The sequence below is a fragment of the Marmota monax genome, unplaced genomic scaffold, assembly GCF_021218885.2.
Source record: "Marmota monax isolate L192 unplaced genomic scaffold, Marmota_monax_Labrador192_F-V1.1 WCK01_AAM20220418_F8-fsc00090, whole genome shotgun sequence".
Lineage (NCBI taxonomy): Eukaryota > Metazoa > Chordata > Mammalia > Rodentia > Sciuridae > Marmota > Marmota monax.
This window is the reverse complement of record NW_026695219.1, coordinates 5,900,502-5,926,054: the sequence shown is the minus strand read 5'-3', so window position 1 is coordinate 5,926,054 and position 25,553 is coordinate 5,900,502. Positions and strand designations below refer to the sequence as shown.

General features: G+C 39.4%; 2 protein-coding genes across 2 annotated transcripts in view; one reads left to right on the top strand and one right to left on the bottom strand.

Moving 5' to 3' along the window:
- The window catches only part of Catspere (catsper channel auxiliary subunit epsilon), a 159,938-nt gene extending 149,734 nt beyond the window's left edge, over positions 1–10,204 (bottom strand). Inside the window, exons 1-2 of the mRNA XM_046432499.1 lie at positions 10,044–10,204; positions 2,615–2,783 (exon numbers count right to left, since the gene is read on the bottom strand). Coding sequence (XP_046288455.1) covers positions 2,615–2,783; positions 10,044–10,204 — 330 coding nt within the window. The remainder of the gene's footprint in view (positions 1–2,614; positions 2,784–10,043) is intronic.
- A 7,762-nt stretch (positions 10,205–17,966) lies between these two features.
- The window catches only part of Adss2 (adenylosuccinate synthase 2), a 37,469-nt gene continuing 29,882 nt past the window's right edge, over positions 17,967–25,553 (top strand). The window contains exon 1 of the mRNA XM_046432472.2: positions 17,967–18,259. Coding sequence (XP_046288428.1) covers positions 18,077–18,259 — 183 coding nt within the window. The 5' untranslated portion in view covers positions 17,967–18,076. The remainder of the gene's footprint in view (positions 18,260–25,553) is intronic.

Sequence of the window (25,553 nt, the reverse complement as noted above, 5' to 3'; positions counted from 1 at the left end):
ATATTCCATTACATAGCTCTTCCACATTTTATCTATCCATTCATCAGTTTCTGCCTGCAAAAAGAGTGCTTGCTGCTGTCCACATTAATCCTTGACTGCTACATACTCCCTCTTGAAGGCAGGAAAAACAATTACAAGTATTTAACAAATTGGATAGCACAGGCACTGACAATTCCAAGTAGGTACTAAACAGTACGCTACACTTTGCATACTAACTGAATTCTGCTTTGCCTAGCCAGTATTCGGAAATATGGAGGAGTGTGTTAGGTTACACAATGACTGGGGGTTTTCCTGTCATTTAGTGTTTGGGAATAAGGGAAGCAAGTTATCCTGCAAAAGATGGGATAGACTCACACAATAAAAATTTCCCACAATTTCAATGGCATCACTGCTATGGAGTAATCTCTGGTAAATACTGATAAAAGAATCGTCAATAAAATGCTAACAATGGAATCTGGAAGCATATTAAAATAATAATACACTGGTACCAAGGGAAATTTTTTCTGAAATGCAATAATACTATAATGGATGATGCAATATAAGTGAATATATTACTGTGATTTATTATGTTCATTAACCTAAGGAGAAAAATTCATATGGTTATTTCTGTAGATCATGAAGATATTTAAAAGTTCACTATAATACACATGTCACTATTTATAGTAACTATTTTTTGCTACAAATATTTCATAAATTAGGAGTTAGTAGATGCCTTGTTAATTTTCTCTCTCTCTCTCTCTCTCTCTCTCTCTCTCTCTCTCTCTCTCTATATATATATATATATATATATATATATATATATATCTGCTCAAAAGTAAGCATTATGTTTACCTGGGACAAATTAGAAAAATTTACTAAAGTTAGGAATAAGACGAACAGGAGAACTCTGGAGGGCATCATTCTCCATCAGTTGGAAGATTCTATATTATAATGATGCCGATTCCCATTATAACCAATTATCAATTCTTCCCAAAAGCAAACCCAATGAAAATCTAAACAGATTTGTGTGTGTGTTACTCTAAAATTTACATAAAAATGCAAAGAGACAGAAATATCCAAATCAGTCTTATGGAAGAACAAATCAAAACATTCACATTATCAGGTATGAAGATTCAGTAATAAGCTATAGAATAAGAGGGTATAGAATTGGCACCGAGTCAGATGAGAGTTTTAAAACCAAGCTATCTTTATATAGAACAAAGAGAACACCAGAAAAACAATAGGGAAACAGTAAGTTGTTTAATAAATTCTGGTTCACTATATGGAAAAAGTATTTATGTGAATGCCTATTATACTACATAGAAGGTGGATTCCAGATGGATTTATGACATGTATTTTAAAGGTAAAAATGTAAGGCATATAAAAGAAAATGTATGAGAAAAATATTCGCAACTCAAGGTGAACAAGGGTTTTTCTTAGATAAAGACAACCCCCAAAGTTTATATCACCAAAGCAAAATGGGAGGAAAGGGACTTGGATTATCAAAAATCACCCCCATCTCCCAATAAAGTATTCATGGACAAAGTTAATGGTTAGTTAGAGGTAACTGAAGTGTTTGAAACCAACATTAAAATATAGAGTAGGATGCAGACAGCACTCTGTAAATCAACAAGAAAAAGGCAGAAAATTGAATGGAAAGTGGGCAAAGGATATAAACAGATAATTCATAGAAGGAGAGCCCTACATAAATATGTAATGATGTGTTCTAAATCACAAGTCATCAGAGAATTGAAATACCATCAATAAGCTACTATTGTGTATTAATGGGAGGAGTAAACATTGAAAATTTAATCACACTAATTTTTTTGGTGAAGTACATTGAGTGACAGCGTAAGTTCCATTCTGGAAATAATCCTGTAGAACTTAGTTATATTAGGAATCAGTATTCCCTGTGGCCTAGCAACTCCTCTCTTGGCTACATACAGTAGAAAATTTTTGCATAGATATGTAAAAGGACTTTTATAATTTATAAAGCATTTATCACTGTGTTGTTTATGGTGGTAGGAAACTATTTGGCCATCATTAAGGAAATATATAAATAAAATATAATTGATATATACTTAGTAGTTAGGCAGCATTAAAAAGAAATGAACTAGACAAAGTGTAGAATTGAAAGAAAAAGTAATATAGAGAATGAGGTCTAAAGCTGGGGTCACCCCCACATCTATATTAGTCTAGATAGTTCTAGTTTACACTTGTTGTAAGCTTATGCCTATTGAATAATTATTAATAGCATTCTCTTTTATTCTCAATAGTTTGGACAATATACTGTCTGTATCATAACATCATTTTGTGAATATTAAATCACAAAAAACACACAAAACACTGAATATTTTGCTACATATGTATTTAAGGGCACACATATTTAAGGACATATATTGGAGAAGAGACCTATTTTAAGGTGATAAATAGGATGAAAGAAATTAAATAAAAATAAAAGTGATGGTTAGCTAGAAAACAGTTTGATTAACTCTACTCTCTGTTTGAAGGTTCAAAAATATTTAATACTCAACTGTATTTTTATTTATTTATTTATATTATTTCTTACATATATCACAATAGAGGAATGCATTACATTCATAATTAACTGTAGTTTTAAAGAGTCAATACTTACAGCACTTCTGGTATTAAAAATGAAGTAGTGTGGGCTGTTACTGTAATACCTGTGGAGGAAAAGGCCAAATATACACATTAACACTATTTTCTCCTCCAAATAGGAGGGGTTCTCTACATGGTCAGAGTATGGGCTGCCACGAACTTTACCTTTCCGCCCAAACCCCTTCCTGCAAATTGAACTCAGAGCTAAAGTGGAGGTAATCAATGAGCTCTACTAACCTTTTTACATTGCTCAGTACCTAAAGACATTAAAATGAAATGGTAAGTAAATACTTTTTACATATTTTTTGTAGCATAAAAACTGTTGAGGGCTGGGATTGTGGCTCAGCGGTAGAGCACTCAGTCTACCACAGGGGCGGGACCGGGTTCAATCCTCAGCACCACATAAAAGAATAAAGGCATTGTGTTGTGTCCATCTACACCAAAAAAATAAATATTAAAAAACACTGTTGAAAATTATTAACTCTAACTCCTTTACTTATAAACTAAGTTAAAATGAAAACAATAAGGATTGCAATGTTGGAAAAGCAGTTTTTCTTATTTAGAACATTGAACAGCAAATTTCTGTGACTATTGTTCATGATTGAGTTTAGGCTACTTCAATTTTTTTCATCTTTCTAATGCATCTAAAACAGCACTATCCAATAGGAATATAATGCAAGCTGTTTATGCACATGTAATTAAAAATTTTCTAGTAGCTACGTTAAAAGCACAGAAGAAACAGATGAAATTAATTTTAATAATATATTTATTCAGGATTTGGACCATAGCTCAGTGGCAGAGTGTTTGGCTAGCATGCGTGAGGCACTGGGTTCGATCCTTAGCACCACATAAAAATAAACAAATAAAATAAAGGCATGCTGTCCATCTACAACTACAATTTTTTAAATGAAAAATGTATTTTTTCAACATGTAATCAGTACTAAATAACGATTAGTGAGTTATTTTACATTCCTTTTTGTACTAAATCTTTGAAATCTTGTGTATTATACTTACAACATATTTCAATTTTGACTAAATTTTAGGTACTCAAAAGTCATATGTGGTCAGTGACTATCATAAAGCAGCACCTTAAAATTCCTTCACTTTCCATTCACTTCAATAATCTACTTCATGTCTACACTGTATACTTAATTGCCTTTGTAATTTCTCCATCACTAAAATTTTAAGTCAGAGACTGTGTGTGTGTGTGTGTGTGTGTATGTGTGTGTGCGTGTGTGCAGCAGGAAAGTTGCTAGGATATTATTATGTAACTTCTTTACCAGAATTAAACAAGCCTTACTAGTGTTCCAAATTCTTATTTTCAATAAATGTTAGTCATCAGTATAATCAAACATAGTGTGTATGGGTATGTATGTATATATGTATGTATAGATAGATAGATGGATGTTAGTTTGGATCTGGAATGTTACCCGAATGCTTCTATATTGAAGGTTTGGTTCCCAGTGCAGCAAAGTTCAGATGTAGAACCTTTGGGGAGAGGTGATTGGATCATGAGGGGTCTGACTTCATTAGTGCATTAATCCATTGATATATTAATTAATTTGAGGAGACTATTTGGAGGTGGTGAAAACTATGAGGTGGGGGCCTAGTTGGAGAAAGTAGGTCCCCAAGGGCATGCCCTTGGAAGAGTATGTCTTGTCCCTTGCCCCTTCTTTTCTCTATCTCTCTCTGCTTCCTGGCTGCCATGAGGTGAGTAGCTATCCTCTGCCAGGCCCTTCCCACATGATGTTCTGCCTTGCCTCAGGCCAAAGCTATGGAGCCAGCTGATTATGCACTGAAACCTCTGAAACCATGAGTCAAAATAAACCTTTTCTCTCCTAAGTTAAATTTTCTTAGGTGTTTTGTTACAGCGGCAAAAGCTGACTAACAAATATACAGATCAAATAAGAAGATATGTTCATGTATTGTTACTTATCCCTATAAATTAAAATAAAATATAACCAGCAAGGTTTTTTTCCTAGTAAGTAGGAACAACCTCCCACTTCTTATGAACTTATTATAATATCCTTTTCATTACATAATGAGACAGAAACCTCAGGAGGGAGAAAAATATGAGTGGCAGATTTTGGATTTTAGTTTTCAAGGTTAAAGTATACAATTTAATTTGTGAATGAAACCTGGTGGGTATAATGATAAAACTACCTTTTCTGGGCAGGCTCTTTTCCCTACTTTCATCAGCTTCCAATTTATACTGGGGCTGGGAATACAAGGGAGGAAACTGCATCTAAAGAGGCATATTTCAGCAGGGTATGGGACTCACATCTATAATCCTAGCTACTGAGGAGGCTGAGACAGAGGATTGCAAACTCAAGGCCAGCTGGGCTATAAACCCTGTCCAATAAAATAAAATAAAGGGGATGGACTAGGATGTAGCTCAATGGTAGAATACTTGCCTAGCATGTGCAAGGTACTTCGTTCAATCCCTAGCACTAACAAAAAAGAAAAGAAATGCCACATTTATTTAGTCCAAGACAGCTATGATGTCTCTCATCCTTGCTTTCTTAATTATGTCAAATACTAAATGTACTATTGTTGGAAATAGATTTGAGAGGCACATAGATATGGGGTATGCAGATGGACCATGTGCTATCTTTTTTAATGAAAAAGGCACTGCCATTTCACTCTTGGATCATAAGAATGTATCTTTCCTGTTCTCTCAAGTGTGTTCCCATTCTTTCAGCTCTTTGAAATCAAAAAGAAGGAGCTGGGGTTATCGCTCAATGATAGAGCACTTGCCTAGCATGCACAAAGCCCTGGGCTTAATCCCCAGCAACACACACACACACACACACACACACCAAAAAAAAAAAATCAAAGAACATTCTTCCTTTAATAGTTAAGTCCCTTCCCAACTTCACTTTTTTCTCTATCCAGCCTATAGAATGGCATTTGGGAAAACTATATTCTCTTGAATCCCTTAATTCTACTATACTTATCCAGAATGGTCTTGGGTAGGTCATGCTCTTGGACATCTGATAGAAATGTGCTAAACCATTCATGTAGGACAATTACAAGAAGCACAGGATTCCCACAGAAAGTCCCAGTCCAACCCCACTAAATACACTGTGAACTATGTTAATATAAGATGAAAGACTTTGAGACAAGGTCCAAAATCATTATAATCATTATAGACCTACTGTAACACTAGAAAAAGTATATTCCTTTCAAGCACATTTAGAATATTTATTAAAATTGATCAGTTATTTGGTCCAAAGCACCAAAAAATTTATCAGAACAGGTTTCAGCTAGACCATATTCTCTGATTATATAACATAATCAACACAGAGAAATTATTAACATAAGGTAAGTCAAAATTCTTGCATATTTGGAATTTAAAAAGTGTTAAGTAATTCGAGGGTTATAGAAGAGATGATAATGAAAGTTAAAGCTCCCTAGAAATGAATAATAAAAAAAGTAGATATTGGTTCTTATGGAATACAGCAAAGCAGTGCTCTAAGATAATTTAATATCTTTAAATATCCTATTAGAAAAGAATAAAGACTAAAAACTATTACATTAAAGTCTAACTTCAGATGTTAGAGATAAGAGTATCAGAGTATGCCCAAAGAAAATAGACAAGATAAAAATATGAAAAGAAATCAAAGTACAAACAAAAATACAAATATGAGGAAGACAGACAAGTTTTTAATAAGGGCAAAAAATGGGTAAAATTAAATAATTTTAATGAAAAGGGACTCCAATTACAGACACATATTAAGCAAATATTAAAACTAAAACACACTGCATGAGAGCTTTGAAAAATTTTGTGGAATGAGAATTTTGATATCTTTATTTTTATTTTTTTTCCAGAAGAAACAAAAGGCCTAAATAGTTGCATAGTATTAAAAGATATAAAGCAGTAGTTCAAAAATTTATCTAAAATACTAGCTAAGTGTTTTATCAAAATTTCATGGAATGACTGGGTACATGCCTATAATTCCAGTTACTAGGAAGGCTGAGCAAAAGGATTGCAAGTTCAAGGCAAGCTTGGACAATTTAGCAAGATCATGTCTTAAAAAACAAAACAAAACAACTTTCAAGTATCCTAGACTTGTATGAACTCTTCCAAGGAAAAAAAGGTAACATCCTCTGACTCATTTTATAAACAAACAAAAATACACAGATATAGATACAAATACCCTGAAGAAAGTGTTTGAAAATTGAATACAACAAGGCATGAAAAGCTTATAAACTAAATCATGTTAAATTTATACTATGTATGCAAATATGGTTCTGTTAGAAAAGTCTACAGATGAACTCACCACACATATTAAAAAGGAAACATACAATTGTTTTAAGAGATGAAAAATGATAAGAATGCATATAAATCAATAATTTAAAAAAATCAAATCAGAAATGCCAAGAAATTGCCTTAACAGTGATAGAATATCTGCAGAACACTTAGCACAAACAATACCCTAAATAAGGAAACACTGGTACCATTCCCTTAAAAACCTGGGATGAAAAATGCCACAATCACCATTTTCACTCAACATTGCATTAGAGGTCCTAGACAATGCAATAAGAAAAATAAACTAAAAGCACAGGATTAAAAAGGCAGGCTGAGGGTTTAGCTCAGTGGTAGAGCATTCATTTTATATATATGAGACCTTGGGTTCAATCCTCAGTGACAGTGAAAGAGAATACAACCCATTTCTGCAAAAGATCTAAATCAAGATGATATAATGTTCCTGGACAGGAAGAGTTAATATTCATAATGATGTCATTTTGAGTCATTATAATCCAAATCCTAAGAATTCTTCATGGTACTTAATAAACTAACTGTAAAACTGGTGGGGTTGTGTAAAGGTCTAAGAATGATCAGAACACTTCTGGGAGTGGAGACTTACCCTATGTGAGATATCATGATTTATAATGAAGCTATAATAATTAAGACAGGTGTTACTGGAGTAGCTATAGGCAAACTGACCAAATGGAAGAGAACACAATAACAAATTTACCTGGGCCTGGATTTATATGAAAAAAAAGAAGAAATTGCATCACCATCTTTTATCATTTAGAAAACTAACTCCATTGGGACTAAGAATTTGTCAAAAGACAAAATTGCAATCCTTTATTCCATAAAGTTGTATGAGTGTTCCAACAGAGCAGACAAAATTGATTTTACAGAGAGAAAAGAGTTGAAGAAAGCAGGAATAACAAAAAAAAAAAAAAAGGATTGGTAATTTTAAATTTACTTGTAAAATGGGAACTGGGGAACAGAACAATAGAAAAATAACAAGTTAACATCAAGTTACTTCTTGTTACTTTTTTTTTTTTTTATACCAGGGATTGAACCCAGGGCCGCTTAACCACTATGCCACATCCCCAGCGTTTTTAATATTTTATTTTGAGACAGGGTCTCACTAAATTCTTAGGGCCTCACTGAGGCTGGCTTTGAACTTTCCATCCTCTTGCCTCAGCCTCCTGATTGCTGGGATTCCAGGTGTGTGCCATCTCACCCAGCCTTGTTACTTTTTTATAAGGATTAAAACAGAGGGAGTTGCATGCTGACTGGAACTGACTCGTTTGGTAATTCGACTATTCTCTCCTGATTTCTCAGGTCAATAACAACTTAGGTGACACGAAAATTCAGCATGGAATGAATCCATTTGGGTTAGTTCTGTTGAGCCTAATGCAGGAGCTCAGTCCAAACCAATGGCCTCCCATGAATTTTATCTAACAAACTGTTATGTCAAAAACAAAATGTTAATTCTCTTAGTGTAAAGAAAGCTCTGTCTTTTGTCTCCGATGCCAATCCAATACCAAAGACAAGGTCTTGAGAAAAAGGAAAATGTAGCTTTTTTGGTAGCTTTGCTACCAAAGGAGAAACACAGGGGACTCCTGTCCCAGAGCCTGATTCTGCCCATCATTGGGAATAGGGGGTTTTTAAAGAGGTGATTCAGAGAAAATGAGATTAGAGAGATCAGGAAGGAGAAGGTTAGGAAAAAGAAGATGAGAGAAGAGAAGTTCAGGGAAAAAAAGATCAGGGAGAAGGTTAGGGAAAAGAAGATTGGGGGGCTGGGGATGTGGCTCAAGCAGTAACGCGCTCGCCTGGCATGCGCTGGGCGCTGGGTTCCATCCTCAGTACCACATAAAAATAAAATAAAGATGTTGTGAAAAATAAATATTAAAAAAATCTCTCTCTTCTCTCTCTCTCTCTCTCTCTCTCTCTCTCTTCTCTCTCTCTCTCTCTCTCTCTCTAAAAAAAGAAGATTGGGAAAAAGAAAAAAAACATGTAAGTTTTAAAGCGACAAGGGATATAGTCAAAGTATCAAGTGAACTCCTGTTACATTAGTAAAGAGAATTACTTTATTTATCTAAGTGCTAATGTAATCTAAGTGCTATTGAAGTTCTATCTAATACCTTCTATTTATTCTATCTATCTAAGTGCTAATTCCTTCATTTATCTAAGTGCTGGCGGTTGAACCCAGGGCCTAGTGCATGCTAGGCAAGCTGACTACCACGAAGCTACATCCCCAGACCCCAAATTTTAGCCTTTAAAAGAACACCTTATTAAGAGATAAAATTCAGGACTTCCATAATGAAAGAATAACATTTTTGTTTTCACTAAAATCTACTTTAACTTTAGTGTTTCCTTCAATCAAGAATTTAGATAAGTGTTGGCAAACTATACCTTGGGAGCCAAATTCCACATTTTTGTAAATACTTTTTTTACTGACAAGCAGCCACCCATGTGTTTACTAATAAATAAGTCTTGTCCCCTATTACGGAAGAGCTCTGAGCAGTTGCAACACAGATGGTATTGCTGGAAAACGCCTAAAATATTTATTATCTGGTCCTTTACAGAAATGTTTGGTGACTTTTTGGGCTGGGGTTGTGGCTCAGTGGTAGTGTGCTTGCCTAGCATGCATGAGGCACTGAGTTCGATTCTCAGCACCACATACAAATAAGTAAATAAATAAAGGTCCAACAACAAGTAAAAAATAAAAAATAATGATTTTAAAAAACTCCCTCAGTTCATAGGCCATCTTTAATAATTTCAACTATCATTATTTATTGAGCCACTGTTTGTAATGGGCTGAGCTGTAAATGTATCACTGCATTCAAACCTCACTACAAAAAAGGGGGGAATATAAGGTCCTTGCTTAGCATTTGGATGGCCATCTTAAGTGACTGCTGACATTTTAAGGAAGAAGTTTCACCCACCTTCTTGCCCAAGGGCGTTTCTGAGAAAGGCTCACTACTCCCTGATAGCAACCCAAACTCTAACTGCCCACATTAGGTCCTGCTCAGATCTGATTCCTGAGCCTGCCCTTATCATAAAAGTCCCAGAAGCCAAGCCTGTTTTGCCTCTCTCCATATAGAGAGATGACCTTTATTTTTCAGCTCTGACACTCTTGTGTGTATCTCTGCCTGGTCTCCATCTTTCATTTCTTATTTACCTGTCTCTCGTTCCTCACTTTTCCTTCATTTTGGTGCCAAAACCTGGGATCAGTTTCCCTGGTGTGCCCGCTCCCCTCTTTGGGGGCCACTGAGGGTCCCCAGGCCCCAATCTGAATTCCATCATGGGACCAGGCCCTCCATTCTGCTGAATGCCCTCTCTGTACCAATCACCAGACATTGCAGGTAAGACCCGTCTCTGGTAGACCTAAATGACCTACAGGTCCCTGGAAATGACTGTTGAACGACCAGCATTCCCAGGGTTACTGTGTGGTCGAGGGCACTCCCAGCCACAGCTGCCACAGCTTTCACAGCTACGGCTGATCCCGACTTTCGACCAAGTTTGTAGGTGGTCTTTTATTTGGGTCCTGGGTTTTGAGAAAAAAACCACTGAGGGTGATTGGGCATTGTTCCTGGTGAGATGACCTCTTGGCCTTGGGTTAATCTCTACGGCTTCTGCCCCTTCTATGTAGTCCTGGCGCCCAAGTGCCTCTACAGGTTCCTGCCCCGACGCCTACCCAGCAGTGGTGACAGCCCCCTGAGTATAACTGTCCTCTCGACTAGGTGATACTAGAGACTGGGGGACGTCCCACCACTAAACTCACCTCCTTCATCTCACCATGCACAGCTCCTCATCCACTGCCTCTCATAGTCCCCTAGATTGCCTCCTGGCTAACCTAGGGTCTCTCTCTCTCTCTCTCTCTCTCTCTCTCACCCTGGATCTAAATCCCACCAAACATCTGCTTGTGAAATCAGATCTGGCCTCAATATCCTTTGGATAAGGACTCTAAATGGCCACTTAATGGCTCCCTAGATCCCAATATTATCAGGGATCTTTTCAACTATTGTGAGTGCTTGGGAAAATGGAAAGAGATGTCATATGTTCAGGCCTTCCTCTCTCTATGTTCTAAGCCCTCTCTCTGAAACACTTGCTCTCCCACACAAGTCCTCTTAGCTCTCACCTGCCCTACACCTGCTTCCAAAGGGACAGAGGATCCTACCCAGGACTCCTCCTCCTTCAACCCAGCAGATGAGCCCTCACAATATCACAATTCTCTTTCAGATGAAGCTGCCACAGCAACTGTCCCCTTGGCCCCTCTGCCCTTTTCTCCTCCTGCCACACACTCATGGGCTGCCACTGCCCAACCCGCATTTCTGTGTCCTCTACACGAGGCGGCTGGAGTAGATGGTGTAATTTGGGTTCTTGTGCCTTTCTCTTTGTCACATCTTTCACAGATACAAAAGTGGCTTGGGCCTATACTTCAAGTCCCACCACATATATCAAAGAGTTTTAATATCTGACTCAATCATATGATTTAACCCTCCACGATGTCCATATGATCTTGTCTACCACCCTCCTGCCCGAAGAGTGCTGGCAAGTTTGGGAGCAAGCTAGAAATTATGCTGATGAGGTAATCAGACCTAACCTGCCCATCTGATTAGTACTGGAGGAGCACAGGCAGATTTGGGAGCAAGCTAGAAATTATGCTGATGAGTTATATCAGACCTCCTCTGCCCACCTGATTGGCACTGAAGCAGTCCCTGATCAGGACCCCAACTGGGATTATAATTTGCCTGGAGGAGTGACTAGTAGAAAGGCAGCACATAAGGCTATCAATTATGAAAAGCTCCAGGAAATCATCCAAGAAAAGAATGAAAACCCTTCAGTATTTTTAGACCTCCTGACCAAGGCTTTATGACAATATACTAATCTGGACCCTGAGACTCCAGATGGGAGACAACTTCTAATGACCTACTTTTTCTCCCAGAGTTTCCCCAATATTAAGGCCAAACTAAGACGCCTCAAGAGGAGGCCCCTAACTCCTAAGCTGAGGTTTTGGGAGTGGCCTTTAAGGTGTATAACAGGAGAGACAAGAAGGCCTGGAAACGGAGATATCAGATGCTCGCTCAAGCTGTCTGTTTAGCCTCAGCATCTGTCCCTGGTTCCACTGGCCTGTGGAAGGGTCCCTCAGGTCCACCCAGATCCTGGGTCACTGGGCTCGTACATATCCCAAGCCTCACAAGCCTCTGGGCTCTTGTCTTAAATGCCATCAGGAAGGACACTGGGTCATTGACTATACCCAAGCCCATAGGGGCCAACAGCCATCTGGCCCTTCTGGTTCCCCTTTCCAACTCTTAGGACTGGCTGCAGAGGACTGACAAGGCCCAGGTCCCCATCACCTGACCACTACCATAACTCCACGGGAACCCAGGGTAACTGTGTATTTCAGGTAGGCCTGTCTCCTTCTTCTTAGACGGTTGGGATACATATTCATTCCTCAAGAAGTCCTGGGGGCCTACTACTTGTTCTATGACCTCTACTGTAAGGGTAGATGGTAAACCTTACCAACCCTCATAGACACACACTTAGCCTTGTTTGCGCTTTTGGCTCTCTAATTTTTACCCACTCCTTTTTGGTCATTCCACAGTGTCCTGTTCTCCTTGTGGGAAGGGAAATACAAAGTTGGGGGCTACGCTTTCCTTCTCCCCTCATATGCGCTTCCATCCAGACTCACCTGCCGCTCCCCGGATCCTCACCCTTACCTTAGGACCATCCCCTATTCTGTCTGCCAGGGCCTTCCCATTACCCACTTTCCAGGTGGACCCTATTGTCTGGGATGTTTCAAGTCCTTCTATCACCTCACATCATGAGCCCATTCACATCTGTCTCGAAAACCCCCTCCATTTTCTGGCCCAATCACAATACCAGCTTTCCTGACAAAAACTCCTAGGCTTACAGCCTAACATTCAAGACCTCTTGCGAAAGGGATTCCTTAGACCTACTCATTCTCCTTGTAACACTCCTGTCTTGGCAGTAAAAAAGCACAATGGTTCCTATTGCATGGTCTAAGACCTCCGTTCCATCAGCTCTATGGTTGTCCCAATCCATCCTGTGGTAACCAATCCTTATACCCTTCTCACCACCATTCCTTCTGGGACCTCTTACTTCTCAGTGCTATACCTGAAAGATGCCTCCTCTCCATTCTGACTCTTAAGACATTTTTGCCTTTACATGGATAGACCCTGAGTCACATAACTCCACTCAGCTAACATGGCCAGTTCTCCCCCAAGGGTTCTGAGACAGCTCTCATATCTTCAGACAGGCCTTGGCTAAGGATCTAGCATTCCATACATTTCACTTAGTCTATGTTGATGACCTCCTTCTTTGCAGTCCCTCCTTTGAGGTCAGTCATCAGGACACCTGTAAACTTCTTAACTTCCTTTCTGTCCATGGCTATAGGGTTTCTTGGTCCAAGGTACAGCTTTCCTTGGCAATGGTAACATACCTAGGCTTCCTCCTGACCCCTACATACAAAGCCATTACGGATCATAGGAAGTGCCTTATTGATAATATACCAATCCCTCTACTAAGGAAGAAATTCTCTCCTTTCTAGGTATGGCAGGATTCCTCAGAGCTTGGATTCCTAACCACTCTATATGATGCTGCCTGGGACCCACTGTCTGAACCCCTATTGCACTCTGTTATTATAAAACCCTTCACTAGGCTCCAGCAGGCCCTCCTACAGACCCCTGCTCTCCATCGCCCTGATCTCGCATGCCCAATTCACTTTATGTGGCTGAAAAGCAGGAATTTGCTCTAGGGGTCCTTGGACACATGCTGGGGCCTACCTTTTGAAGGGTCTTGACCCTACTGTTCGGGGATGGGCCCCTTGCCTACGAATGTTGACTGTAGCTTCTCTACTTATTAATGAGTCAAAGAAACTCACCTTTGGGGCCCCACTCACCATCCTGGCTCCCCATCACCTAAAGGAACTCCTCACCTAAAGGACAAGATAAAAGAGCTCCAATAGGACCTTGAATGTCAGAAACAACTGTTCTCCTCTGCTAAGTACTTAGCTAAGTAACCCCCTTCTCCAGTGGGCACTTCCTTTCCTGACCCCTCTCCTTGTCATAGGCCTTCTGTTAATGCTTGCCTCCTGCATCATTAGATTTGTTCAAGACCAGATCCAAAAAAATCTCTAACCAAAGTATAAACCAGCTTTTGTTACAGGAATACCAATCCCTCACCAAAATTGGTCCACTGGGGACAGCATTCCACCACTACTCAACTGCCGTCATCAATCCAATGACATCCTGTGCTCCTAATGAGGAACTCAAAACATCATCCCTTCCCAGCAGGAAGCAGTTACAGAAGATTAACCTATGTCCCTGTTCCCTAAGGGGGACCAATAAAAAAACAAAAAAAGGGGGGAATATAAGGTCCTTGCTTAGCATCTGGATGGCTATCTTAAGTGACTGCTGACATTTTAAGGAAAAAGTTTCACCCACCTTCCCGCCCAAGGGCGTTTCTGAGAAAGGCTCACCCCTCCCTTATACCAACCCAAACCCTAACTGCCCACATTAGGACCTGCCCATCTCTGATTCCTGAACATGCCCTATAAAAGTCCCGGAAGCCAAGCCTGTTTTGCCTCTCTCCGCTATAGAGAGATGGCTTTTATTTTTCAGTTCTGACAAACTCTGGTGTGAATCTCTGCCTTGTCTCCATCTTTCATTTCTTGCTTACCTGTCTCTCGTTCTCCACTCTCCCTTCACTTACAAGATGTTTTATTATTTTGAAGGGACTAAAAGACTTACAAAGTTCTGTCAGAATACATTTTTGCTCTATTTCATTGACCCCTTCCAATGGCTATGTAAGTAAAAGCTCAGCCCTAGTCCTCCACACCAATGCAATAATGAAGACAAGGTCTTGAGACAAAGAAAAAGAAGGTTTATTGCTTTGCTAGCAAAGGAGAAACACAGGGTACTCCTTTCCCAAAGGCAGTAATTCTGCCTATCCACAGGAACATGGAGGCTTTTAGAGTTGATTCAGAGAAAATGAGATTAAGGAGAAGTTTAGGGAAAAGAAGACCAGTGAAAATAAGAAAATCAAAAAAGTTTAGGGAAAAGAAGACCAGTGAAAATAAGAAAATCAAAAAAGTTTAGGGAAAAGAAGACCAGGGAGGAGACGTTTAGGGAAAACATTAGGAAAAAGAAAAAAAAAAGTGTAAGTCTCAAAGCCACAAGGGTTATAGTCAAAGCATCAAGTGAACCCCTGTTAAAGCTACTCTTAACTTTTAATTTGACCCCTACATCTGTCCAATGAGTCTGTTCTCCTTGGAGGGAAGGGGAACCCTGGTCCTCATTGTAAGAAAACATCTACAAAGTTTTGATTTCTTATTGATATTGGTAGTTAATACCAGAGGGTAATGATTATTTTTAGAGCAAAAATGGAATATTTAAGAAATGTTATTTTCTGGTTCATCATCCCCATTTTAACCTATGTTGAAATTTATCTAAAATATTTCGATACCCTTTCAACACAGCAATTAGCAAATACTGAACAAAAATTAAACTTGCATTAAGGATTTCCCCAGAACATTATAACATTTCCATTCTTCAGATCAACTCACTTTACCCAGGAATTACACTTCCTGACACTTGTACAATGTTTATATTTTATAAAACTCTCACAAATCACTCCACTTCAACAACCTAATATGAGCCATCAACTACCTACTTATCCTAGTACAACGCCTCCTTCCCAGCTAGTCTCTGCTGGTTCTCCTTCTCTCCTTTCTGGCAGAAGAAAGGTGCAGGAGGGACCTGCGCGCGCGCGTGTGTGTGTGTGTGTGTGTGTGTGTGTGTGTATGTGTGTGTGTGTGGTGGGGTCATTGGAGTTCAATCCTTGGCACGGAAATGCAAATACATTAAAAAAAATTTTTTTTGAAGGGGCTCAGCTGTCCAGAGCACAGCAACATAAAAGTGTCATCACCGAACTGCAGGGACTGGAAGAGAGTAGTCAAGTGCTGAGGGCTTCCCCTCGTTCACCAAAAAACGCTCAGGTGGGCGCGGCTGGACGCTGGTACGGGTGTTGCGCGAGCTGGGGAACCAAGCGGTGGAGAGCCAGGGCCAGTGGCCCCAGGACGCAGGGCCCCCCGCCTGCTGGGCCCCCAAGGAGACCCCGACCCGGTCAGCCCGCCGGAAACTGGCATCTCTCTACCTCCACAGGGCTGAGACACAGCAGCTCAGCCACGACAGCAGCAATGCCACTCCCCGTGCCGACATGGCGCCAGCTCCACCTCAACCCAACCGCCTCCGCCGAGCCAGCCTAGCCACGCGCGCTCCCCGGGGCCATCGGCCACGCGGCTGGTTGCAGGCACGGTTGCCGCCCGGCGTAGCTGGACAGAGGAGCTGTGTGGAGCGGCGAGGGCCAGTGCGCGTGCAAAGCGCGCAGTCACCTGGGCTTCGCGGTGCCGCCCTGAAAGTTAGCTGATGTTCGGAATTAGATTTCAGGAAAGCGGATAGCAAAACCACTTCGAAAAATCAAGAGCTGAGTGAATGAAGATGAAATTTAAGTTAGCGTATCTTTTAGCCCAAATATTCGCGTGACTGTATGTAACCAATTGCCATAGCAAATACATACCTAACCGTACTTTCCAAGTAGACATAGCATAAATGTTTTAAAAATTGAATAGAAATGAATAGTCACCTGTGCTTATTGAGTACCTACTATATGCTCAACACTACCTCGGGCACTTAAGAACAAAGGAATATTACTGCACTTTTGTTTATGAAGGGTTTGTAATTTTGTGATAAAGCTGAGATAAACACCTGTTATCTTACAAGATTATAATTTACTTATCGACAGACCAAATATTCTGAATCCTTGAGGGCTGCAACTGCATCTTTATTCGTCCTAGGAATTAGTACCCAGGAGTCTTAAGTTTGTTATAGGCGTTCAATGTTTATTGGCAATGCTTTGAAAGTACATAGTAAAATACTAACATGGGTTCTAAGGACCATTAGAGAACAGGACAGTACATACGATTTGGCAGATACTACACTCTAGTCCCACATTTATTCCGAAGCAATTTTAATCAAAATTAGATGTTATCGTTAATTTGTGTAGTTGGAAGAGCATTAGATCAAAAGTAGTAATACTTTAATCTAGCCACAACGGAAACATTAAGAGCGTGAAATACACAGTAAAGACTTGAGTCCAGAATCAGCTGTCCAGGTACCAATTCAAGCCTCCCTAGATCAAGTTACTTAACTGGTTTTTAAACCTTATAAGATGAGTCAGGGGTGTAGTTGCTTAGCATGCATTAGACCCAGGGTTTGATCTTGCAACACTGCAAGAAAAAAACAGTAAGCCCTATAAAATAAGATAGTATTATCTCCCTTATATAATTGGCATTAAAAAACCCAAATTCTTTACAGTATCTGCACATACTCTATGATGTAGGTATAAGCCTCTCTAAGCCTCTATTACTAATGTGTAAAATGAGAAGGGTTAGGCCTCTATTTGTTCCTTGAATTTCCGGGTCTAATGTCCTCCACCTCTGATGCTTTTACTTTTTGAGTTTGCCCTTTTTGATCCCTCTCCATCTCTGCTCTTCTAAAACTTTAATTTTTCAATTCTAAACGTAAACAGCCCAATTTCAAACAGTTTGTATCTCGAAATTCCCCTCTTTGTAATTCCCCTCAATAAAAACAGATCTTAAAAAAAAAAAAGCAACAGAAAACAACGCTTTCAGATACTGAAACCTGCAGACCTCAGACAACACGGCACCAGACAACCTAGCTGGAGTGCAGAGTGTTGCATGCCGGGAGTCGTAGTCTGACGCTGCACAGACTCCCCTCGCGCCTCTGCAGTTTGAAAGAGAGAGGAAGGGCGGGTAGGCGGAAAACGCACTGGAAGCTCCGCCCCTTTCCCTTGCGCCTGCCCCTTTCGCCTTGAAGCGCCGTTCCGGGACGCGGAAGAGGCGTGGCCTGGGTCCCGGGTGGCTGCGGTTGCCGCCGCCAGGACCAGTTCCTGCGGGCGGTGCTGCAGAGCCTGGCCTGCGCGGGGCTGTCATGGTCCCCCTGTGAACAGGCGGTGGCAGAGAGCGGGGCGGGGCCTGGCTGGAGGGTGGTGGCCCGGCGGGGGCGGGGGCGGGGCCGGCCTCTGGCTTCTTCTTCCTCCGCATGTGGCTGGCGGCAGCCGAGCAGTTATCTCGCGCACTCTTCGCCCGCCGTTTCTCTTTCGGGCTCGCTTCGCCTCACCCGAGCCATGTCGTTCGTCGAGAACAACCCAGCGGCTTCCTCTTTGCCCAACGGTGACTGCGGCCGTCCCAGGGCGCGGCCCGGAGGGAACCGAGTGACCGTAGTGCTCGGCGCGCAATGGGGCGACGAGGGCAAAGGAAAGGTGGTGGATCTGCTGGCGCAGGACGCCGACATTGTATGCCGCTGCCAGGTGAGGCGATGCGGCTCTGAAGGAAGTCGGGCCGGGGAGCTCGGGCCCAAAACCCGGATCCGCTGGCCCAAATGAGGTGTCACCTTGAGGTTCTCTCCTTTTGCTGTGTGCTGCGGCGATGGGGAGAAATGGCGGGAGGTCAGGGACCCCTGACCTGGACACATTGGGTGGCTTTGGAGGAAAATATGGGTCGATAGGGAGTCTGAGAGATGCGCGATGCCTGGGGAGTTGCTGTTTTCAGTTTGGGGACCGGTGCTGAGCCTCAGGACTAGGTCGCGGGAGAGGTGGGATACGGTCGGAATTTGAGAAGGCACCGCCGAGGCCTGTTCCGGACTCCGTGTGGGGACGGGTGAGAACCTGGCGCGGCCGCAGAACCTACCCATCACCCACCCACCCTGGGCAGCCAAGTGGGAGTGATTATTCCGAAATGCCCTGAAATCCAGAATCAATACTGCCCCACCTGCAGGCCCTAGGCGTGAAGAGGTTTGCCTCCTCCGGTGTTGACATCAGAACCCACCTGGGGTCATTGGGACTGTTAAAGTATCCTGGCTTTGTTTGTTTAAACAATTTTTTGCTCCGTACCCCATTAATTAATATTAAGGGGAGATTATTTTTGCTCACTGGTTCTAAAGGAAGAAATCCCCGCTCTTGTAAAAAGACTGAAGCAAGTATATGCATGGATGTCAAATCGGATATTTAGAAATATCTAAGTTGTTACCGTTACATAGAAAGTTCACTTTCGGGAAATGTAGTGGTTGTGTACTTCCTACCAGGAGACACGTGGTTTTCAGGGTGAGCTTTCTTCCTATTTGCTGTTTGCTTTGAAGCAGCCTAGAGGCAAGGCCTTTGTAAAGGCTCTTAGGTAACCTTCAGGTTCAGAATTCCAAATAGATGAGCAATCTCCACGTTCAAAACCAAATGTAGTATTTGAAGTTAACTGCAGTTTGTGGAGGTTGCAAGAATAGCTCTTGAAGGTAAATGCACAATGCGATGATGCCGTGGTGTAGATTTTCTAATAAGTTAGTATTGGGCCTGCTTGAGTGGAAGTTTTCTGCCTAAAATTGAATACCACTTGTGCATTCAGAAACAAATTACAGGTATGTAAAAAAGCTAAATGTAAGTATTCTCTGACTTTGCGGTTTTTGTTTTTGCATGCAGAATCTACCCTGCCCATTTCTTGGCTAATATATGAGTTTTGTCAACTGTACCACTTTACCACCAACTCTACCTCCCTTCCAGCCTTCTTTCCCTCTGCATGTCTGACAGCATACAAACTTAATGCTGTTACTAAAGGTGTTGGCATTGAATTGATGCCTCTGTGACCTTAGGGGCTACTCCAAAAAGCCTGACCTTTACCTTTTTTTTTTTCCCTTAAAATTAGATCTGGCCGTGCGGGGGGTGGGGGTGGAGGGGACTTATACCTAACTCTTGTTGGGTAGGAGAGGCCTGTTGTCTTCTACTCAGACATCCCCTTTATTTGAAAATAATACATTCAGGTTGAGCTACGTTACTTATTCTAAGATTTGAGAAATTTAATAATGATAGCATTGTTCTAAAATATTCTCAATTTTAATATTCCTTTGAAAGTTATTAGAATTAGTTTGTAGACTGGAGGTGTTGCTGTGTTACTGAGAAAGTAGTCTTAAAGGGAGACCATAGATCAATATGATCTAATGCCCTTGGAAAGTCTAGAAAAGTGATTGAGAAGGAGCCATGTTTGCCTTCAAAATATTAGTTGAAGATAGTGGAGAAAGAAATAAGTGATCAGATTTGCTAGGAGGACTTCCCTCACTTGTTATCTTTTTGTTGACTACTTTCCTGTGTAATCTTTATTCTTATTCCATTTAAGAGCTCATCATTAGGATTCTTATTAAGTGTCTGGCTAGCCACTAGTAAGGAATAGACTTAAGCATATCTCTTTTGTGATTCACCTTGGTAACTTTACATTATTTGGTCAGCCCTAGTAACCTGGTGTCTACTTAATGAAGTTCTCCTAGGTTATAAAATTGAAGAATATGGAATCTTGAACTTCTTAATAAGCATTATGGAGAACTTGGAAAAGTCTATGTTAGCTTACATTGATTGCTTTGTTTGATGTGTCAATTTTGTGTGTTATTGAAAATGTTGTTAGAATTTAAATTTTTTCTCGTCATTTATGCCACCAACTCAAATTTATACAGCATTGTTCCTCCAGAGGACACATAAAAGTGTGTCCATATTTTCTTTCTTTCTTTCTTTATTAACCAGGGATTGAACCCAGAGGCATTTAACCACTAAGCCACATCCCTAGTCTTTTTAAATACTTTATTTAGAGACAGGGTCTTGCTGAGTTGCTAAGTACCTTGCTAAGTTGCTGGGGCTAGCTTTGAACTCTCCATCCTCCTGCCTCAGCCTCCCAGCCACTGAGATTACAGGTATGCATGGTTGCATATTTTCAACATAAAATCATAAAATAAGGAATTTTACCCAGTTTTAAAAAGAAAAAATTGACATTTTCTTAAACTATACACTTGAATATATAAAATGCCCTTTTGGAAAGATAGATGCAATGCTAATGGTATTTTCATTGTTATAGCTCTTAAGGTTTGTGTCTTCAGATTCAGGATTTATGGGAAGTTACTTATAACTTTATAGGTACTCTAGGTCCATAAATAAGGACTTGGAACAAAGGATGATCACTACTGATGCCCTTTGTCAGTTAATATGTCTTTTAAGAAAAAGAGAGGGATTGAGTATAGGACCAACTCCATACTATGATCATTCATCCAACAAGTGCATCTTGAGTATCTACAAGAGACCACTTATCCCTGGAGTGAAAAGCTGAAAAAGGCCAAGATTGTGCCCAGAAGGAGCTCACAGTTTAGTGGATCACTGCTATGTAAACAAGTATTGCTAGGGGTAGGGATGGAAAACGAACTAGTACAGGTTTTTCAAGGGGTTAAAATATGGAAACTGAAAGTCTTCTTTTTGGCAGTACAAAAGTAGTTTTGTTAGGAAGTCTGTTATCCACCACTCTCCCGATTCTCTGGAATTAAATATTATACTTTGTTTATTGAGTAGAAACTACAGAGATTTTTTTAAACTGTAACATTTTTACCAGGCCTTAAGCAAGTACTTATTTATTGTTCTTAGAGAAAAAAAGCTTGGTGTTCTTGGTTACAGTTAGGCATGCAGTTGCTTGTGATCAGGGAAAGCTAAAACAGTCATCTTTTTCTTTATATTCCCCACCCCCAGTGTTTTAAAGTAATATAAAGAGAATGTATTAACTATGTTAGTTTTAAGGGAATGTATCCTGTCACTTGCTACATATGAAAGCTTACTATAAAAATAAACAAGATAGGAAAATGTTTCTAATTTGTAGCTAGATACTGGTACTTGTAGAAGGCTCTGAAACCAGTTATTAGTAATAAAGAAGCATAAAAGACATAACACAGATTTTCTTCTTGAAATAATCAGAAAAGATAAATTTAAAAGGAAGTAACTTCAGTATTATATAATGTCTTGAACATTTGTACAGCTAAAGTTATCTTGCAAACCCATAATTTCAAAGAATTAATAATTCTCTCAAAATTTGGTCATTCAATGAGAATGTTGTTCCCTATTTAAGTCTGTTGCATTAGTATATAAGATATATCACCATCTAGGTGTGAATTTTTAAATTATATGAGGCCATGCCAGTATCTGATTTAAAGTATAGTTTCTTTCATTTTGATGGAAATGAGTGGGTTGGCTGGATAAAGTATCTTTAGGAAAAGCTGTTGCCTAGAACAAACTTAAAGTGAACCCGTAAGTTGATAGGTACCTAATAGCTTGCTTACTAGAACTGGGTACTGAATTTAGCTATATTATCTTTTGGGAAAAATGTCAGATTTTGACATCAAAGATTAATGAGGATAAGCTACTTATTGGTAAGTTAAGATTGATGTTTATTAGAATGCTTTTATCAATAGAAAAAGAGACATTATTAAGTATTGCCTAGTGAGAAAGGAATAGTGAATGAAGGTGAATTCCTATGGCTAGATGACTCCAGGATGGAATGGCTAATTATATTTATTTCAATGTAATAAAATTATTTAAAAAATATAAGAGGCCCCATGAAATTTCTAAAAATGAGATTTTTATTTATGTCAGGCTTTTAAAATCCTTTTAAAGGAAGTGTTGGTTTTTTTTTTTTTTTTTGGTAATCTTTTGACTTAGAAACGTACTTCAATTTCAGTGTTTTTAAGAAAATGCCTTCATGAATATAATGATTGAATGAGTTTTATCAAGTATTTACAAAAAACTGTATAACATTATAGATTTATAATTTTTTTTTCTTTTTTGCTATATATTTCCATTCTCTCAAACATGATCATGATTTAGTGAGTACATAGAGTTTGGTACCTATAGTCTAAAGTTTGTTTATTAGGAACCTAAGACCTTTCAAGGCAATGCCCTTTTCCATTTTCATTGTGAGACGTTGTTTCATAATTGGCAGATTTTAACTTATAAAGCACCTTGGAGAGTGTCATCATTTGTGTGACATTTGTGTGTGTATGAAACTGGAAGGTAACCATAGTAATATAAAGAGGATATCTTTAAGCCTTTCAAGGATAATTACACAGTGCACTTGGATGTCTGTCTTTCTGAAAAGAAATCCAGATACCTGTATATGTTTTCGCTTCCCGTCCAGTGTGTCTGGTTACTGCTCAATAGTTTAATTTGATCAACTTACTGGTAGTAACTTAACCTGATCTTCTTTGCAATCATAACCTAATTGCAGTTATATGAATGCTTTCATAAAAAAGCAGAGTCATTCTTGTTTTTAGGTCTTTTATTGTTGTGAGTTGACAGTTGCTTTGGTGTTGGGGAATAGTGAAATGTTTCATCTGGAAAGGGGGAGGTCCAGATCTTAAACTTTACCAAGAAAACATCATAGGTGATAAGTATTGGCTCAAAAAATGTTAGGTTATTAAGAAACTCGAAGATTCTAGACAAGAAATAGCACCCTTTTTTAGCTTCTGAGATAGCTCAGGGGTAAGAAGTCTTAAGCATTTCTGCTCTCTGCTGTAACCCATAATGGTAACTTTTTGACTTCTTGATTGAGGTTTATTTTGAGCTCTATGATTACAGTATGCTATTCATGTATTCAGAGAAAAAAGGACAAAGGGAAGATATACAGAGGATTTTAGAGGCCTAAGTGGCCTGAGAAATGCCTGTGGACCTTGTGCATGAAATTGTTATTAGCTCTTGACACTTGGGCCTGTACTGTTGCTGTAAAAGATGCTATTGTTTTCAGTTTATAACACTGAAAAGTTGTTCATTGCCTTCATCTCCTCTTTCACAGCCTGAACACTCTTGGTATGAAGAAGGGAGAGATTTGGGGGAAGCTAAAGGCCTAGTAGCAAATGAAATTAAAAATCAAAAGAGTCATCTTTACATGCTAATTTCATTTCCTTCCTAGATCCATGAAACTTTGTAATTAGAAACTTATATACATATCAGCATTTCCTGGTTGGAACTCTTGGTCTAAGATTGAGCTTGTTGGCCTCCTTGTGGTTTCTGAGGAGCCACAAAGAAATTCTAAAATATTTGTCTTCTGACTTACTTAAATGTAAAATCAAATTAGGAAGAAAGGGGCATGCATTGAAAAACTGACAACAGTTTACACAATAACTAGGTACAGTTATCCCTGGATCCTACAGTACCATGTTTTAAAATATTGTCCTTCACAGCATAAAATGTTAACAAAAGTTAATTAGCACTTAATCATTTATTTCCAGTCATCACTAGTACAAGATGTGAGCTCAAGAGAACCAAGTATACACATACTATGTTGTAATGAGTTTATTTTTGTGAATCGTGTTTTTTTTTGTTTGCAAACAGTGGAAAGAGTTTATCTTAAGCAAGATGGAAATTTGTTTGATGAAGTGCTAGCAGCAAAGCCAGGACTCAGGGTGACTAGAGACCAAGGCTATTCCTGGGATCTTAGGTGGCCAGAACTGGTAGCCTTTCTCTTTGGGATGTTTCTGTGACTGATATTTTACCTCATTTTCTTTGCTAATGAGAATCAAATTCCCCAGGGAGAGGATCTCTTTGGCTCAGGTTGGATCAGATTTCTCTGTCTGCATCAATCACTGAGGGAAGGGGGATGATTAAATGTTTGCAAATTAAGGGGGAAGAGGAGGGGAAAACTTTGTTCAACAGTTATAGCTGACCTGGGGTTAATTTCATCAAGAAAGATAGATATGAGGAAGTATTTGTTCTGGGTTGTTATTAGATTTGGAAATTATTTTTCAGTAGTCTAATACACCCATAAACCCTTAATGCTTTTCTGGGGGAAAGAATATTTGGAGTAAAGTTGTTTTTTGTGATTTTCACTCTAATTAAAATAATGAAAATTAGCCGTGTATTAATTTTGAAAGCTAAAAGTTTTATCAGAAACTGCTTTTCAGCTTTGAGAACATAGACTTTTAGTTCTGCCCTTTGCTTTTATTTTTCTCATAATTTCCAGTTTATTTCACATGGCTGTACCCTGGGATACATTTTTTTTTCTTGGTCATTGAGAAGCTTAGAAATATTTAATCTTTACATGGTTGTCTTTTTTTTTTTAAATTTTATTTTTTGTGCTGGGGATTAAAACTAGGTTCTTGAACATTTAATCTTAATGCATGAATAGTAATACAAGAGAATTGGTAAAATATCCATATTAGGGTATGTTTTGTGATTGTGATGAGTTAATTAAAATTGTTTTTTTAGTATAGAACATGTAACTATAATAAAATATTTGTTAAATGCTCTGTGAGTGTCTGGGATTGTAAGAGTTATAGGAATTTAGCAAAGCAGCAAGAGATAATTACATATAATTTTTTTACATATAATTGTTAATATATGATTAGTGCTTTTGTTGGTATAACTTACCAAGTTTGGTTTAGGGAAAATTTGGAATGAGAGGGGAGGAATACAACTCTTAAATAAGCAGGACAGCAGCAAATTATCTCTATCTTTTTATGAAGTACAATCTGGCCTCCCTAGTGTTACAAGAATCCTTAAACATGATTAAACAAGCTTGTTGCTCATCCTGACAAACATTTCATAGAGTTGCCCAGGTGAGAAGCAGCTCCTTCTGCCATCGTAATTTGTGGTTGGGAGCTTAAGGTGGTGGTCAGCAATGGTGTTCATGTTTGGAACCTCTTTGTTTTGTTATCTGCTCATGGATGTGACCTCTCCTTGGACCAACATAGCCAATCTTTGAGGTCAATTGGCCTGAGCACCCAAGGTCAATTTTGCAATTATGACAATGTACTGAAATTTA